The 16,193-nt window shown below is 40.1% G+C and overlaps 1 protein-coding gene across 1 annotated transcript in view; it reads left to right on the top strand.

Moving 5' to 3' along the window:
- The window catches only part of LOC129695371 (DNA polymerase nu-like), a 71,298-nt gene that overhangs the window by 13,978 nt on the left and 41,127 nt on the right, over positions 1-16,193 (top strand). Inside the window, exons 2-3 of the mRNA XM_055632260.1 lie at positions 13,091-13,199; positions 13,681-13,868. Coding sequence (XP_055488235.1) covers positions 13,091-13,199; positions 13,681-13,868 — 297 coding nt within the window. The remainder of the gene's footprint in view (positions 1-13,090; positions 13,200-13,680; positions 13,869-16,193) is intronic.

Genomic DNA, 16,193 nt, shown 5'->3' with positions numbered 1-16,193 from the left:
TGCAAGCTTTAGAACCAATAGAGACATTTTTTTGCAAGCTTTAGAACCAATAGAGACATTTATTTGCAAGCTTTAGAACCAATAGAGACATTTTTTGCAAGCTTTAGAACCAATAGACATTTTTTGCAAGCTTTAGAACCAATAGGCATTTTTTTTTTTGCAAGCTTTAGAACCAATAGACATTTTTTGCAAGCTTTAGAACCAATAGAGACACTTTTTGCAAGCTTTAGAACCAATAGAGACATTTTTTGCAAGCTTTAGAACCAATAGACATTTTTTGCAAGCTTTGGAACCAATAGACATTTTTTTTGCAAGCTTTAGAACCAATAGACATTTTTTTTGCAAGCTTTAGAACCAATAGACATTTTTTGCAAGCTTTAGAACCAATAGAGACACTTTTTGCAAGCTTTAGAACCAATAGACATTTTTTGCAAGCTTTAGAACCAATAGACATTTTTTTTGCAAGCTTTAGAACCAATAGACATTTTTTTTGCAAGCTTTAGAACCAATAGACATTTTTTTTTTGCAAGTTTAGAACCAATAGACACATTCTGCAAGCATTTTAGAACCACTAAGGGCACTTACATTTGAGTAGACATGTGTTCAGTGTTATTCACAGCTCAGAGAAACATGACCCTCTGCCTTCCTCTGCAGACACTGATTGAGGCACAACACTTCCTGGTTTTATAGTCCCTCCCCCCTGCCGCCAGCGGGGGCAGCAGAGAGAATAGGGAATTTTGTAAAAACATTAATATCTCTGTCATTTTTAATCGACGGGAAAATTCCTCGGCACACATGCGGTGGAGGGGGGCTCTGAGCGAGGTGGCCAAAAATGACGTCCGTAGGTGGCGGCGTTCTCTCAGAAACGCAGCACAGATGGCCAAAACCGGTCAAGAACAGACTGTTAGTAATATAGAAGATAGACAATGAAGATGGAATCACCCATTAAAAAAGCCCCCAAAAATGTAACAGTTCTTAAACCTGTCAAATAAAGGCTGGATCTTCACAATAGGAGTAAATGTACCATTTCATTCGATGGAAGAGCACAATCAGTAACAGCATACCACCTTGTCAAAAGCAAAAAAGGGAACAAATGAAAGTAAGAGTGTGTGGAACAGGTCATTCACTCTTCAGGGCATGCTATTATTTATTTAGATTGGAGTTGATTGATACTCCAATTATATTTGCCTGTTTTTGTTTCATAACCCTTAATAACTGTCGGGTTATGCTTGTAATAAGGCTCGTACGACGACGTAAACAGAGTATACCTTTATTTAGCCTCTCTGTATAACAGCAGCAATAGCAACAGCAGCCTCTCTGTAAGCCCAGGCAACTCTCTAACTGCCCACACCCTGGGTTCCAGTCACATCCGGTTACTGGAGCCTGGCTTCTGGCACACAGGGTCCTAGTGCCCCTCTGCTCAGCCTTACACTATTATTGCATAATACCACATCTCCCTTTCTTTGAGAACAAAGGGTGGACTACCTTTGTCTCTGCAGGTCTTAAGGGGTTTATTCTGCCCTTTTGCTGGAAGACCTGTCCCTGATCTAAGCATGCAAAATATAAATAAAATAACTTACACGTTACCATACTGTGAACTATTCTTTCAGGTTTCAGGTAAATGTAACAGGTTTACAGAACAATTTCACATCACATTTCACTCTCTCTTTTTCTTTATTGTAGAAAACAGATCAATAAATCACAAATCAAGTCTCTTCGGCTTTCTAACCTCTCTCCCACACCTAGTCCGCACAGTCTCTGTGGTGGGGCCCTCTCCGCTGGGTGATGCTGTCACTGGTGGAGCTGGGTCTGGTGGAGCTGGCTCTGGTGGAGCTGGCTCTTCTCCCACCGGTGGCTCATCCGCGTCGACTACCTCACTGTTGGTCTGCAGCGGCACCAAGTGCTGCCGGTTCCTCCTCAGTGTGCCCTGAGGCACCTGGACGATATAAGAGCGAGGGGTATTGTGTGTAGATAGCACTTTGCCCTGGACTCGTGCATCGGTGATCCACACATCCTCCCCAGGTATTAGTGGCTCCAGATTTCTCGCTCCGTGCCTCTTGTCAAAGGATCTTGCGTCGTTCCACCTCTTCTCCCTTTCTTTGGCCCCCAGCGCGTTGTAGTCAGGCAAAACTGGATTCAGCAGGGTTGGAAGGGCAGGAACTGTAGTGCGTAGGCGGCGCCCCATCAACAGCTCGGCCGGGCTATAGCCGTTCCGTAGAGGGGTTGCTCTGTAGGCCAGCAATGCAAGATATGGGTCTGACGCCTTTGTTAGCAGGTTTTTCACGGTTTGTACAGCGCGTTCCGCCTCCCCATTGCTCTGAGGAAACCTGGGGCTGCTCGTGATGTGCATAAAGCCATACTCTGCTGCAAAGGATTTAAAGTGGCTACCTGAGAACTGGGGCCCATTGTCACTTTTAAGAAATTCACAAATTCCATGACGAGCAAATATGGATTTCAGGTGCACCACCACATCTGTGGACCTTGTGGGTGATAGCAGCGCAACTTCCACATATCTTGAGAAATAATCTACTACTAGTAGATAAGTCTTGTTTTTCAGCGTGAATAGGTCAGCTCCCAAGGTTTGCCAAGGCCTGTCTGGCATCTCCGTTGGCATCAGCGGCTCTTTGACGTTCCTTCGCTCTTGGATGCAGGTTCTACATTTCAGCACCATGTCATTCAGCTGGCTGCTGAGTCCTGGCCACCATACCGTCTGTTTGGCCCGGCCCCTGCACTTTGTCACCCCCAGGTGTCCCTCATGTAGTCTCTGCAGCACATCACCTTGTAAGGCTGATGGGATGACGAGCCTCGTGCCCCGCAGCAGCAGCCCATCGTGCACAGTCAGCACTGCTCTATCAGCCCAGTAATGTCTCAGCACTCCCTGCAGTTGGCTTTTGTCGGGCCAGCCGTCTGTGCAGTACTCCATCAGTGCAGAGCATGTGCTGTCTGCCTGTAGGTGCTCACGTAGGCTACTCAGATAATCTCCACTGACAGGAATGTTGCTGATGACAGAGTCTACATAGATGTTGGTGTCCTCTGATCCCAAGGTGATGCCGTCAACCCTGCACACAAGCTGAAGCCTTTCTATGGCAGGTCTTCCCAACAGTGCAGTGTGCAGGTCTTTGACTACATAAATGTTCTCTATGGCTGTCTTGTTGCCTCTGCGCAGTGTTTCTCTGGCTACGCCCAGGACAGAGAGTGCATTGCCCCCTGGCCCAAACAATGGGCGTGTCGACACTGCCAGGCGCTTCACATCATGCCCCCCTGTAATGTCATGGTACACCTCTGCTGGCATGGCGGTCACATCAGCACCATGTCTATTTTAAAGCACACTTTTTTTTGTCTCACTTGTAGCTGCACCGTCCACGGGTCTTTTCCAGCATCCACAGCTCCCAGGAAAAAGCTCTCTTCTTCCTCTGTAGTGACAGCATTGAGAGATTTTGCACTGTTTCTGCACACTGTGCCATAATGTCCCTTTTTGCCACAGTTGTGACACACAGCATCTTTAGCAGGGCATTCCCATTTTCCATGCGAGGGCATTTTTCCACATCTATAGCAGGCCTTTGAACCTGGCTGTGGCTGTGTATTAAATTTAATTTTGCCTGGTGTTTGTGCTTGTGGCTGAGGCTTTGAGGGAAATTTGGGTTTTCTGTAGCTTTTAGCATGCACAGCATCAACATTTGAGCACTTGCTAGCACCGCTATTTTCTCCTCTTAAGTCAGACCGCTGTCGTCTAACTTCTTCAGACTGCCTTGTCTTTGTTATAGCAGTTTCAAGGGTTAGGTCTCTGTCTAGCTGTAGCTTTTCTGACAATGAGACGTTTCTCAGCCCCACCACTAACCTGTCGCGGATCAGCTCATTCTGTAACTGTCCATAGTTGCAGTGTTCAGCTAATCCGTATAGAGCAGTGATGAAGGAATCCACCGTTTCTCCTGGCAGTTGCACACGCTGATTGAACTTGGCTCTTTCGTAGATTACATTCTTTTTAGGTACAAAAAATGCATCAAAGCCTGCCTTGACATCCGTGTACACCCTCCTCTCATCTGCAGTTAGCGTTAGCCCCTTTAGCACATCTTCTGCTTCATCGCCCATGCAATACACTAACGTGTTCACCTGGTTTTCTGCCAACGTCGCGTTTAAATTGCTTGCAAGCCGAAAGCGGTCGAATCTCCTGATCCAACTCTCCCATTCTTGAGGCTTGGTAAAATCGAATGGCTCCGGTGGTTGTATTGTGAACGTAGCAGTTGGTGTGGGTTACGCCATATCTGCCAGCTCGTCTCCTATTTCCCGCCAAAACGATACACCGTCCTCTTCTTCTTTATTTATTTTCTTGCTTACAAGTCTCCCAGATCTAGACTTCCGGTGGCGTCATGGAGAATTAAGGCGCGGCATTGAGCTTCTCCCCCGTAAAAAAATTGTAAAAGCCGTTTTAAGTCAGCACCGATTTTAAAAAAACTCACCGAAGTTGCCTGGTGTTGTATAAGGGTGATATCATCAGAAGAAGACGTGAAAACCGGGGAGATTAATGGTGAAATCGAGTGTTTAAATGAGTTTAAATGAGCAGAGATAATCGTTCAAGGGCGCCAAAGAAAAACACTATCAGCCTTCAGCTCGAGAAAGTATTGGATACTCTGCAAACGACAGAAGAAGGTTCAGAAGAAGAAGATTCATACAGACAAGGGTCTCTGTTTGAAATGGCAACAAAAGGAGACAAGAAGGAGAAAGAAGTGAAGCAATTGCTTTTAGATATGAATGCTACAATTAACATTACACTGGAGAAGATGCAAAGTATGGAGTCTCACATGGAAACTAGCATGGAGAAACTTTCTCAAAAAATTGATAATACTTGCAGTGAGTTAAAAGAACTGAAAAAGCAGAATAAGGAATTTGATAAGAGATTAAAATCAGAGTGTGTCAGAATTGAAAATGATTACAACAAGAAATTTAAAGGTGTAAAGGATGATTTCGGAAAGCTGGACGAGATAATGGAAGAAATGGAGAAGGAGATAAAAGAGATTGTCTCGGAAATATAGAGTTTGAAACAATCACAGAAAACTGAAGAGGAAAAACTTGGAAGAATGACTGATAAATGTCTGGACCTGGAATCAAGAACTCGGAGATATAACTTGAGAATTCTTGGGGTACAGGAAGGACGTGAAGGGCATGAATCTCAAGCATGTACTTTCGTTACTGATTTGCTCAAAGATGTCTTTGAACTGTCAGAAGAACCAAGAATAGACGTCGCTAACCGAGTTGGGTATGTTGCAAAAGGAAAAAAGTATTCAAGACAGATAATCGTGAAATTCCGTGACATCTCTTCAGTGGAATTTATATTGAAAAAGATAATTCATGGCAAGAAGCTAACATACCGTGGGGATAATTTGCGAATATTTCGCGATTACTCTCCTGAGGTAGTCCAGAAAATGAGATTGTTTACACCGGCAAGACACATTTTGAGGGATGTCCCAGGAGTAAGATATGGAATTTACTTTCCCGGAAAAATGAAGATATCTTATAATGGCGTTGAACGCTCATTTGCAGTGCCCGGAAAAGCTTTAAGGTATGCAGAGGACATCGTTAAGAAAACATCGGGGCAAGCTGCCGACAAAGAAGAAGATTGAACTTTTTACAGAGCTTTGAACTGATTAAAATGGCCGAGCTAACCAGACAATTAAAAAGCTTATCTCGTTGGAATGTGTTATTCAGAGAGCTTGGTTATATTCAACCTTGGATGAAAAGCTCAAAGTTTAACCCCTTGGCACCTGCCTGTACGGTAGTTAACCCTTTGGTACCGGCCTGTATGATGTATGGTAGTTATAGAATGGGATATTATGTAAGAATCCTGGGGGGATATATATTGGAAAGTTTAGATTAGACTAAGATTGGATAATTGGAAGGACATATATACTTATACAAAATCGTGTATATGTTGTGTTCTATATTTGTTTTGGGTTTTTTTTTACTCTTTATGTCTCTTCCTGGTAACTTTTTTTAAAATTTTTTTTATTTTTTCTCTCGGCTGTCACGCACTGGTTTGATAAACTCATATAAGAAAAGACAAAATATGAAACGGTATGTAACTTTTTATGAGGATTCACCAAGGGGGAGGAGCTCAATGTATAACAACATCACGGAGGTCGATACATTTTTTGCCATCATTGATGGCTATTCGTCCTTAAGGTATCTTCCCTTAGATACCTTAATAGCACCTTTTTTTTTAAAGCACAATTTTTATCTGTTTAATTTTTTTGAAAGTAATTGTATATCACATTCTTTTTTTCTTTTTCTAAGGCACTTTACAAGAAGGAGATGCAATATAAATCTAATGAACCGGGATGACCACCCAAGTCCTAAAATTCTGAGGTATTTGGTTGCACCATATGATTCAGGAATATTACCCTGATTACAATGCAAGACGATAGACAAATAAAGAATGGAGGAATTACATTTTGTAGTTGGAATATAAGGGGTGCCAACGAACCAATTAAGAGGGGTAAAATTTTTGCCCAACTAAAATCGTTGAAAAGCGACATAATGTTTTTGCAGGAGACCCACATGAAACAACAAACACAAATAAGATTAAAGGCGAATTGGATAGGCCAAACATACTACTCCTCATTTACTTCTAAATCTAGGGGTACAGCTATTCTTATTAGGAAAGGTATTCCTTTTAAATTAAAGAATACTATATCAGATAAAGAGGGAAGGTATACTATAGTCTCGGGTGAAATTTATGCAACCCCACTAACTTTGATAAATATTTATGCTCCGAATTTTGATAACCCCCAATTTTTTGATAAAATTATTGATATAATATCAGAGTTTAATTACCAAAATGTGATAATAGGGGGGGACTTTAACTGTGTTTTAGATTCATATCTAGATAAGTCATCAAAACAAAAGAAGAGTAATTTAAAATCTAAAACTAGCGAACTTCTAAATACATATATAAAAAATACTAATATAATAGATGTATGGAGATCTGCTAATCCAGTTGGAAGGGAATACTCGTTTTACTCTCCAGTTGCATAAAACTTATTCAAGAATTGATTATTTTTTAGTGGAAATGAAATTAATGCCTTATACAAACAACCCAACATACCACATTAGTAGCATCTCAGATCACTCTCCGTTGACATTCTCAGTAAAATTTGAGGGAATGCCGGGTAAAAAAATTTTTTTTGGAGGTTTAATACACATATTTTAAATGACGTGCAAGGATATCAATATTTAAAACAACAAATGAAACTTTTTTTCGATACAAATGATATACCAGGTACTTCGCCTTCTTTATTATGGGAAACTTTTAAGGCATTTATGAGAGGAATTATAATTTCATACCAAAGTTTTCAAAATAAAAAGAATAAGACAGAACAATTGTTGTTAGAACAAGAAATCAGACAGTTAGAGTTGGATAATGCCAAAGATTCCACGATAGATAAACACAATAAGATAGTATTACTGAAATTTAAACTTAATCGAATTTTATCGGCAAGAGTAATAAGACTATTCCAAATTACAAAACAGGAACATTTTGAGTTTGGTGACAAGCCACATAAACTTTTAGCTCGCCAATTGAAAAAACAAGAAAGGGAAAATACTATAACCAAAATTAAATCAGAGAAAGGCGAATTACTAATATTACCTAAAGATATTAATAATAGATTTGCCCAATTTTACCAAAACTTATATACATCTAAAATTAAAATAGAAGATAGTAAAATAAAAACATTTCTAGATAACTGTAATCTTCCAATACTGGACCCTTTGGAACAAGAGGAACTAGGAGCTCAAATTACAATCAAAGAAATAAGTGAAACAATAAAATCGTTGAAAAATGGTAAGACACCGGGACCAGATGGTTTTAATAATGAATTTTATAAAAAATTTCAGGAGATAACGGCCCCTTATTTATTTAATTTATACTCCCATGCTTTTAAAGAAAACAAACTACCTGAAACACTAACAGAATCAACTATTACGCTTATTCCAAAAAAAGATAAAGATTTAGAAGATCCGGGCTCGTACAGAGCTATATCACTTTTAAATACAGATCAGAAAATTTTAGCAAAGATTTTAGCAAGTAGATTAAGCAAATATATTAGTAAACTGATAAACCCTGATCAAACGGGGTTTATACCTAAAAGATACTCATTTAATAATCTGAGACGCCTGTTTAATATAATGTACTCGCATAAAGTAGAGGAAGAAGATATATCAATTATTTCTTTGGATGCAGAGAAAGCATTTGATCAGGTAGAGTGGCAATACTTATATAAAGTACTACACAAATTTAACATGGGAGAGAATTTTATAACATGGGTAAAATTATTATATGATAAACCGATGGCAAGAATTTTAACTAATAACATGTTATCTCAAAAATTCCAACTATCAAGGGGTAATAGGCAGGGATGTGCACTATCACCCTTGCTATTTGCCCTTATGATAGAACCCCTGGCTGAAAGTATAAGAATTCATCCGAATATTCAGGGCTATAATACCAGGGACTCAAACAATAAAATCTCATTATATGCAGACGATATACTTTTATATATTACAAAGTCACAAACGAGCATACCAAATTTATTAAACTTAATAGAGGAATTTGGGTCTTTTTCTGGATATAGAATAAACTGGAACAAAAGCGAAATCATGACATTAAAACCTCAAGAACCTACACACTTACTGAAGTTCCCCTTTAAAATCGCAACAGAAAAATTTAAATATTTGGGTATTCAGATTACTAGAAAATATAAAGCATTATTCAATGCTAATTTCATACCTTTATTAAATAAACTTAATACACGGATTAAATTTTGGAAAACACTTCCCTTATCATTATTAGGTAGAATAAATGCAATAAAAATGATCTTCTTACCACAATTACTATACCTATTTCAGTCTATACCGGTATATATACCAAAATATTTTAAAAAAAAATTAGACTCTAACATTACAAATTATATTTGGGACTATAAATCACATAGAATCACAAAAAAACACTTATGTAAACCAAAAGAGGTCGGGGGACTTTCACTTCCGAATTTTATGTATTATTACTGGGCAGTGCATATTAAGAATATGATTTATTGGTTGGATAGTTCTACACAACAGACAGAATGGATAAAAATGGAGAAGGAGGATTGTCATCCTTGTAATATAGGAACGATCCTCTTTTCCCCCAAAAAACTGAATAACACAATATATAAGAAGAACCCAATTATATATGGTACAATAAGAATTTGGAAACAAATAAAATTATCTTTAAAATTAAGAAATCTATCACTGTTAATGCCAATTGCGAATAACCCTTTATTTAAACCATCTCTTATTGATAAGACATATAACCAATGGGAAAGTCTCGGAATTAGAAGGATCAGGGATATGTACGAAACAGGAAACCTACTATCATTCCAACAACTACAATTAAAATTTAAATTGAAAAACAACCAATATTTTAAATATCTTCAGATTTGCGACTTTGTGAAAAAATATATACAAGGATATCAAAAAGTAACTCCTGACTTATTGGAAGAAGCAATGAATATTGAAGCTGACTCACAAAAATTAATATCCTATTTATATAATAGTATTCTAAATATAGACCTACCATCGACAGAGGTACTTAGAGAAGAGTGGGAACGGGAATTAATGATAAAAATTACGAAGGTTAAATGGGAAAAATACCTGATATATATTCACAAATGTTCAATTAATGTAAGACATAATCTAATACAATTTAAAATTGTACATAGATTATATTATTCAAAAACAAGATTGAACAAATTTTATCCAAATATATCCGCCACTTGTGATAAATGTCTAGCCCAAAAGGCAACTATAACACACTCCTTAGTTTCCTGCATAAAACTTTATAGATTTTGGAATGATATTTTTGAAATACTTACAAAATTATTCAAGACAAGAATGGAACCTAATACTGAAATGATTATATTTGGTGTAATGGAAGATGGGAATAAATTGAACACATCTCAAAATCTATTCCTTAATTATGGTTTAATAATAGCAAAAAAATTAATACTTAAATTTTGGAAGGGTACATCAATACCAACGCTTAAAATGTGGACTGCAAGTATGTTGGACACCGCTCATCTTGAGGAAATGCGATTCCTCCTAATGGATAAATCAGACCAATTCATAACGACAATTCCATTCGTCGTTTTTTTGGAATCATATGGTGCAACACAATTGTAAAAAATAACAGTTTCAGGACTGGACGAGGGTTGGTCAAGACTATAAATAATGATCTCCTTTTCTTTTCACTATTTTCTCTCTCAACTTTCTTCATTTACTCGTTTTCTTTCTTCACACACTATATATTTCACATTTTTCTATCCTTTACTATCTAACCTCTTTTTCTTATTCTCATCTTTTTTCAATGTAACAAAAAAAAAAGAAGTTGTACATAAAATGTATTATGAAAATATATATTAGGCACTTTGGTGCCATATGACTGTGCTTACTTCTAATAAAATAAAATATTAAAAAAAAACAAAAAAAAAACAAGTCTCCCAGATCTGACACCATGTCGGGTCATGCTTGTAATAAGGCTCGTACGACGACGTAAACAGAGTATACCTTTATTTAGCCTCTCTGTATAACAGCAGCAGTAGCAACAGCAGCCTCTCTGTAAGCCCAGGCAACTCTCTAACTGCCCACACCCTGGGTTCCAGTCACATCCGGTTACTGGAGCCTGGCTTCTGGCACACAGGGTCCTAGTGCCCCTCTGCTCAGCCTTACACTATTATTGCATAATACCACAATAACCTAACACAGAGTTAGAGGGGTATGTGAGATAAAACAAATTTACTTAGAGTGTACTTTTGATCTGGAAATTACTGCTTGTAGGAGTAGCAAAAATAGTGCCATTCCTGCTTTCAGAAAGGAATTGGATTCATACCTGAGAGAAAGGAATTCGCAGATCTGTGAGAAATGAATAGGACCATTGTGTTACTTTACTTGGAACTAGCCTCAGTGCTTTCAGTGTCTTAACCATTCTAGGTAAGGTGCGAGGAGGCTCAGATGAAACATAAACACTAGCACAGACCAACTGCACCTATTTCTGCACCCTATGGTTCCATATAATTCTATTCAAAAGTTAATGAAACAAAAATATTTGGTCTGAGGAAGGGTTCCAACCTGAAATGTCACCTATCCAAGTCCTCCAGAGATGCCGTCTGATCCGTTGAGTTACTTCGGCATTTTGTGCCTTCTGCAAATATCTACATTACTAAAAGTCTGATCTTGACCGCTTTTGGCCCACTGTGCTGCAATTTCCGAGAGAACGCCGCCACCTACGGCCGTCATTTTTGGCCACCTCGCTCAGAGCCTCCCTCCGCCTTCCGGGGCCGGAGGATTTTTCCCCATTGATGAAAAATCAGAGAGATATTAATGTTTTTAAAAAAATTGCCATTATCTCTGCCGCCCCCGCTGGCGGCAGGGGGGAGGGACTATAAAACCTGGAAGTGTAGTCCCTCACTTAGTCTCTGCCAGACCCAGGAAGCGAAAGGGTCACGGCTCTCTGAGCTGCGAATAACACTGAACGCACATCTACTCCGCGGTGGGCGCCTTTACTTCCTGAGAAGATTACGGAGAGTCGGTTTGTCAAGGAGGACTCTCTCTAACTTCTACAGGTGCACAGTCGAGAGTATGCTGACCGGTTGCATCGTGGCTTGGTTCGGCAACTTGAGCACCCTGGAGAAGAAAAGACTACAAAAAGTAGTAAACATTGCCCAGTCCATCATCGGCTCTGACCTTCCTTCCATCGAGGGGATTTATCGCAGTCGCTGCCTCAAAAAGACTAGCAGTATCATCAAAGACCCACACCATCCTGGCCACACACTCATCTCCCTGCTACCTTCAAGTGGAAGGTAGCAGGAGCCTGAAGACTGCAACAACCAGGTTCAGGAATAGCTACTTCCCCACAGCCATCAGGCTATTAAACCTGGCTCGGACAAAACTCTGATTATTAATAACCCATTATCTGTTATTTGCACTTTATCAGTATATTTATTCATGTGTGTATATATTTATATTATGGTATATGGACACACTTATCTTTGTAGTAAATGCCTACTATGTTCTGTGTGCTGAAGCAAAGCACGAATTTCATTGTCCTATACAGGGACACATGACAATAAACTCACTTGAACTTGAACTTGAGTCCCCTCGATGTGGCTGTAAAGTGGCTGCTGCCCAATTGTTTGCCTCGCCTTTTTAAAAAGTTTGTGTTCACAAAATGAATTTTGGTTGTCGGGTGGCTGCAGCCAAATTGTTTTTCTTGGCTTGGCTTTTAAAATCGTTGCAACAGTTGGCTGCCAGCCCAAGAATCCATTTGGCCCACAATGTCTATACTAGCCCTCTGGAAACCAGTATCTTTGGCCCGCAACACCCATACTGGTGCACCAGAAAGCCCCCACCACCACTGGCGAGCAATATTGGAATTGGTGGAGAGGTAGAATATTGTGTTGGTGACCAGCCCTCCCGTGTGATGCTGGGACCCAACGGGTCCCACTTAGTCTAGTATATATATAATTCTACTCAAATCTCAACTTTTCCAGTGTATTTTGCGGCGGCACAGTGACGCAGCTGGCAGTGCTGCTGCCTCAAAGCATCAGAGACCCGGGTTTGATCCTGACTTTGGTGCTGTCTTTGTGGAGTTTGCATAATCTTTCTGTGACCACGTCAGTTTCCTCCGGGTGCTCTGAAAAGTATCATCAATATTGTAATGTTTCACTTATATCTTGCCTTGAACTCAGATTTCCAGCTTAAGGAAACAATGCCAAGTTGGTTATTAGGTAAAACACAAAGTGTTGGAGGAACTCAGTGGGTCAGGCAGCACCTGTGGAGAGAATGGATATGTGGGATTTTGGGTCAGGATCCTTCTTCAGATGGATTAAACAGATTCCAGCATCAGTGGTTTAATCTACTTCCTTTGGACTGTTATGTAGTTGTATTTAGTTTCAAACATTTATTCTGTGGTGATAGTTACCCAAGGGATAATTGTAATATTTAAACTATACATTGAATTAACACAGGTTGAGTGTAAACCCTGAGATTTCATTTTCAGGTAAGTGGAACCAGGAAATGGAAGAGTTATCTACAGATGGAGAAAATATGAGGAAGGGAGGAACAGTCAAAAGGTTTCGGGAAGTAGAATATTGGAATGCGATGGAAAGGTACAATTACTCTTTTAACTGTTTTTTAACTGGGAATAGTTTAAGGAAGGATCGTAGAGTTGTACTGTATAGAAGTAGCCCCAGCATAGAAATACAGGTGTTTAGTTTAGTTTTGAGATGCAGATGGAAACAGGCCTTTCGGCTCAACTCATTCATGCCCACCAAGATTCTCCATCTAAGCTAGCCTGATTTGCCTGTGTTTGAACCATAGCCCGCTAAATCTTTCCTGTCCACATATCTGTCCAAATGGCTTTTAAATATTGTTATTGTTATATGCCCGGTTAATTTCTCCAGAAGAGTGTCATGAGCGGAGGTTAGTTATATATACTGTACGAATGTGTAATTTACAAAATGGTCATTTACAGCAATGTGATCAATTGTAAGGAAAGTTATTGAACTATCTGCACGTATGGCGACTGCAGCTTTGTCATTCAATATAGTGTGAGAAAAGCCACTGTTTGGCTTATTTTGTGTTTTTCAGGGAAGAGGCAAACTGTGCTGCATTCCAGCCTGGTAATGTGACAAGGAAGATGGTTGACACATTCCACACAGAAGCTTACACTGAGAATCAGACAGAGCGATGTTGCACAGATAGAGTTGCCAGTACATTTCAATCTGGTGTCCATTCAGCACAGAGTTTCCGAGCAACCAGCTGTCATCTGCAAGTGGGTGTGTATTCCATCTTGTTCTTTCTTATTCTTGCAATCTTTTAAGGTCAACAGTCACATAGCAAGAAAAAATATGAAAGAAAGTGTAGGAAGGAACTGCCGATACTGGTCTATACTGAAGATAGACACAAAATGCTGGAGTAACTCAGTGGATCAGGCAGCATCTGTGGAGAAAAGGAATAGGTGACATTTAGGTTTGCAACAACATAGGTGGGAAGGGATTGGACAGGGGGGAATAGGATGAAATCGAGGTATGTGGAAATGATTTCAGTGGGGCAGGCCAAGCAGAAACAATGGGTCTGCCAGGGTCCAAAGAAGGGTTCCAACCTGAAAGGTGACCTATTCCTTTTCTCCTCCTATCCCACTTAGGCGATTTTTTCCTGCGACAGCTGGAAAATAGGCTGTCGCTACATGGTCGCGGGGTGATGCTGTATTGTCGTGAGTTGTCTCCTCAAGTGTCGTAACTTTTTTCTTGTCGCCGCTGGATTTTGAAATGTTCAAAACCTTTTGGCGACAGTGGGCTTGACGTTGCCTGTCTTCTCCTGTTGTAGGTGCTGTCGTAGGTGTCGTCAGGATGACGCCAGGTGAAGTTGGTTGTCGCCGGGTGCTAACTTCGGTGAATTCCATTGGCGACTATCTACATCAACCGGCGACAGGTACCGACGACTGAAATGTCTTCAGTTGTCGCCAACAGGGTTGTTGCTTGTCGTAGCTTGTCGCGGGTGGACGTAGGTTGACTTTGGTTGTCGTTGGTTGTCACCTGTGTGGTGGTTGGTTGTTTTAGGTGTGGTCGTAGGTGGACATCCTAAGTCGCGACGATTGGGTCGCCGGTTGTCGGTAGCTTGCCGTAGCTTGACTTCGACTAGGTGGTAGGTTGCCGTAGACATTGTCGTAGTGGGGTCCAGTCGCCGCTTTTTCGGTGACCTACTGCGACTGTGACAGTCGCCGAAAAAATCGCCTAAGTGGGACAGGCCTTTTACTTCAGCATTTTGTGTCAATCTTTGATAAATTTTTAATTTGGGTTTTTCAGTATTGGGATTAAAAAATATGCATATTTACATTACCCTTGATTGATGTAGCATTTTCCCACTTTAAATTAAATAATTAATTGTGGGGTGAACTAGAAATACTCGATGTGCCAAAGGGCCTGTTTCTATGCTGGATTTCTAAACTGAAGTAAATTAAATGTGCTGGCAGGTAAATTGATTCCTGTGAATCAACCCTTCGTTTAGGTAAGGTGGTAGAAGAAGAGATCAAAGGGACAATCAATCAGTACATGAGAGAATAAATTGCATGGTACAAAGACTCAAGAAGCAGAGGATTGTAATTGATGGGAGTGCTGTGTTGGGGGCTGTCATGGACCTGATGACCTAAATGGTCTCATTCTTTATCTAAGTAGAAAATGTCTTAAAATTCAAAATAGACATTAAATGTTGGCTTGCCAGTGGCATTTTTATTCCAGAATTAATTTACATGTATGACCTGAGTATTGGGAAGTGGGATCAGTATGAATAGCTTCTATTCCTTGGCCAGAAGTACTAAGGTAGGGAGAGTGGTCATAAATTCCTATGATTCTTTCGAACAAAATGTGACACTGAGTCACGTAAGGTCTTGCTAGATCATTGTTTAATTTTAGTTCAGTCGTAAATCTCGAACGTTTGGTTGCAATCAATAACTATTATCTACTCGGCGCTATGCTTCCTCTGCTGCATGCCAAACTAAAATACAAATCTCTTTGCACCCATAAATTTTATTACCCCCAGTTTGTTCATACAGTCTGCCATCAAGGGCCGGATTCTTGTGAAAATATTGCTTGTTCCATCTCATAGATCGTAAAAAAAAAGCCACAGTGCTGGAGTAAATCAATGGCTCAGGCAGCATTTCTGGAAAACGCGGATCGACGATGTTTCGGGTCTGAACCCTTCTTCTGACTAGTCGTGGGGGGTGGGGGGGATGGCTGAAAAAGAGGTGGGGGCAGGACAAAGCCTGGCAAGTGATAGGGTGGGTACAGGCAAAGGGAGATTTGATTGCTTAGACAAAGGTCAGTGATGAAAAGACAACAGGTAGTAAGATATGGTGATAAGGAGGGAAGAGGCATGAAATATGAAGCCATAGGAAGGGATATGTGGTAGAGGATGGGGGGAAGGGGAAAGGGAGTCATTTAAGTGCATCCAGGTGAGACATATGGATGAGAGGGAAACCCGGTTGTAGGTTAGTTACCTAAAATTAGATAATTCAATGTTCATACCAATAGTTTGTAAGCTACCCGTGGAATATGAGGTGCTGTTCCTCCAGTTTGCGTGTGGCCTCACTCTGACAATGTAGG

This window comes from Leucoraja erinacea, chromosome 3 (assembly GCF_028641065.1).
Source record: "Leucoraja erinacea ecotype New England chromosome 3, Leri_hhj_1, whole genome shotgun sequence".
Lineage (NCBI taxonomy): Eukaryota > Metazoa > Chordata > Chondrichthyes > Rajiformes > Rajidae > Leucoraja > Leucoraja erinaceus.
Note: the sequence above shows the minus strand (reverse complement) of the source record. Positions and strands in the feature narration are given on the sequence as shown.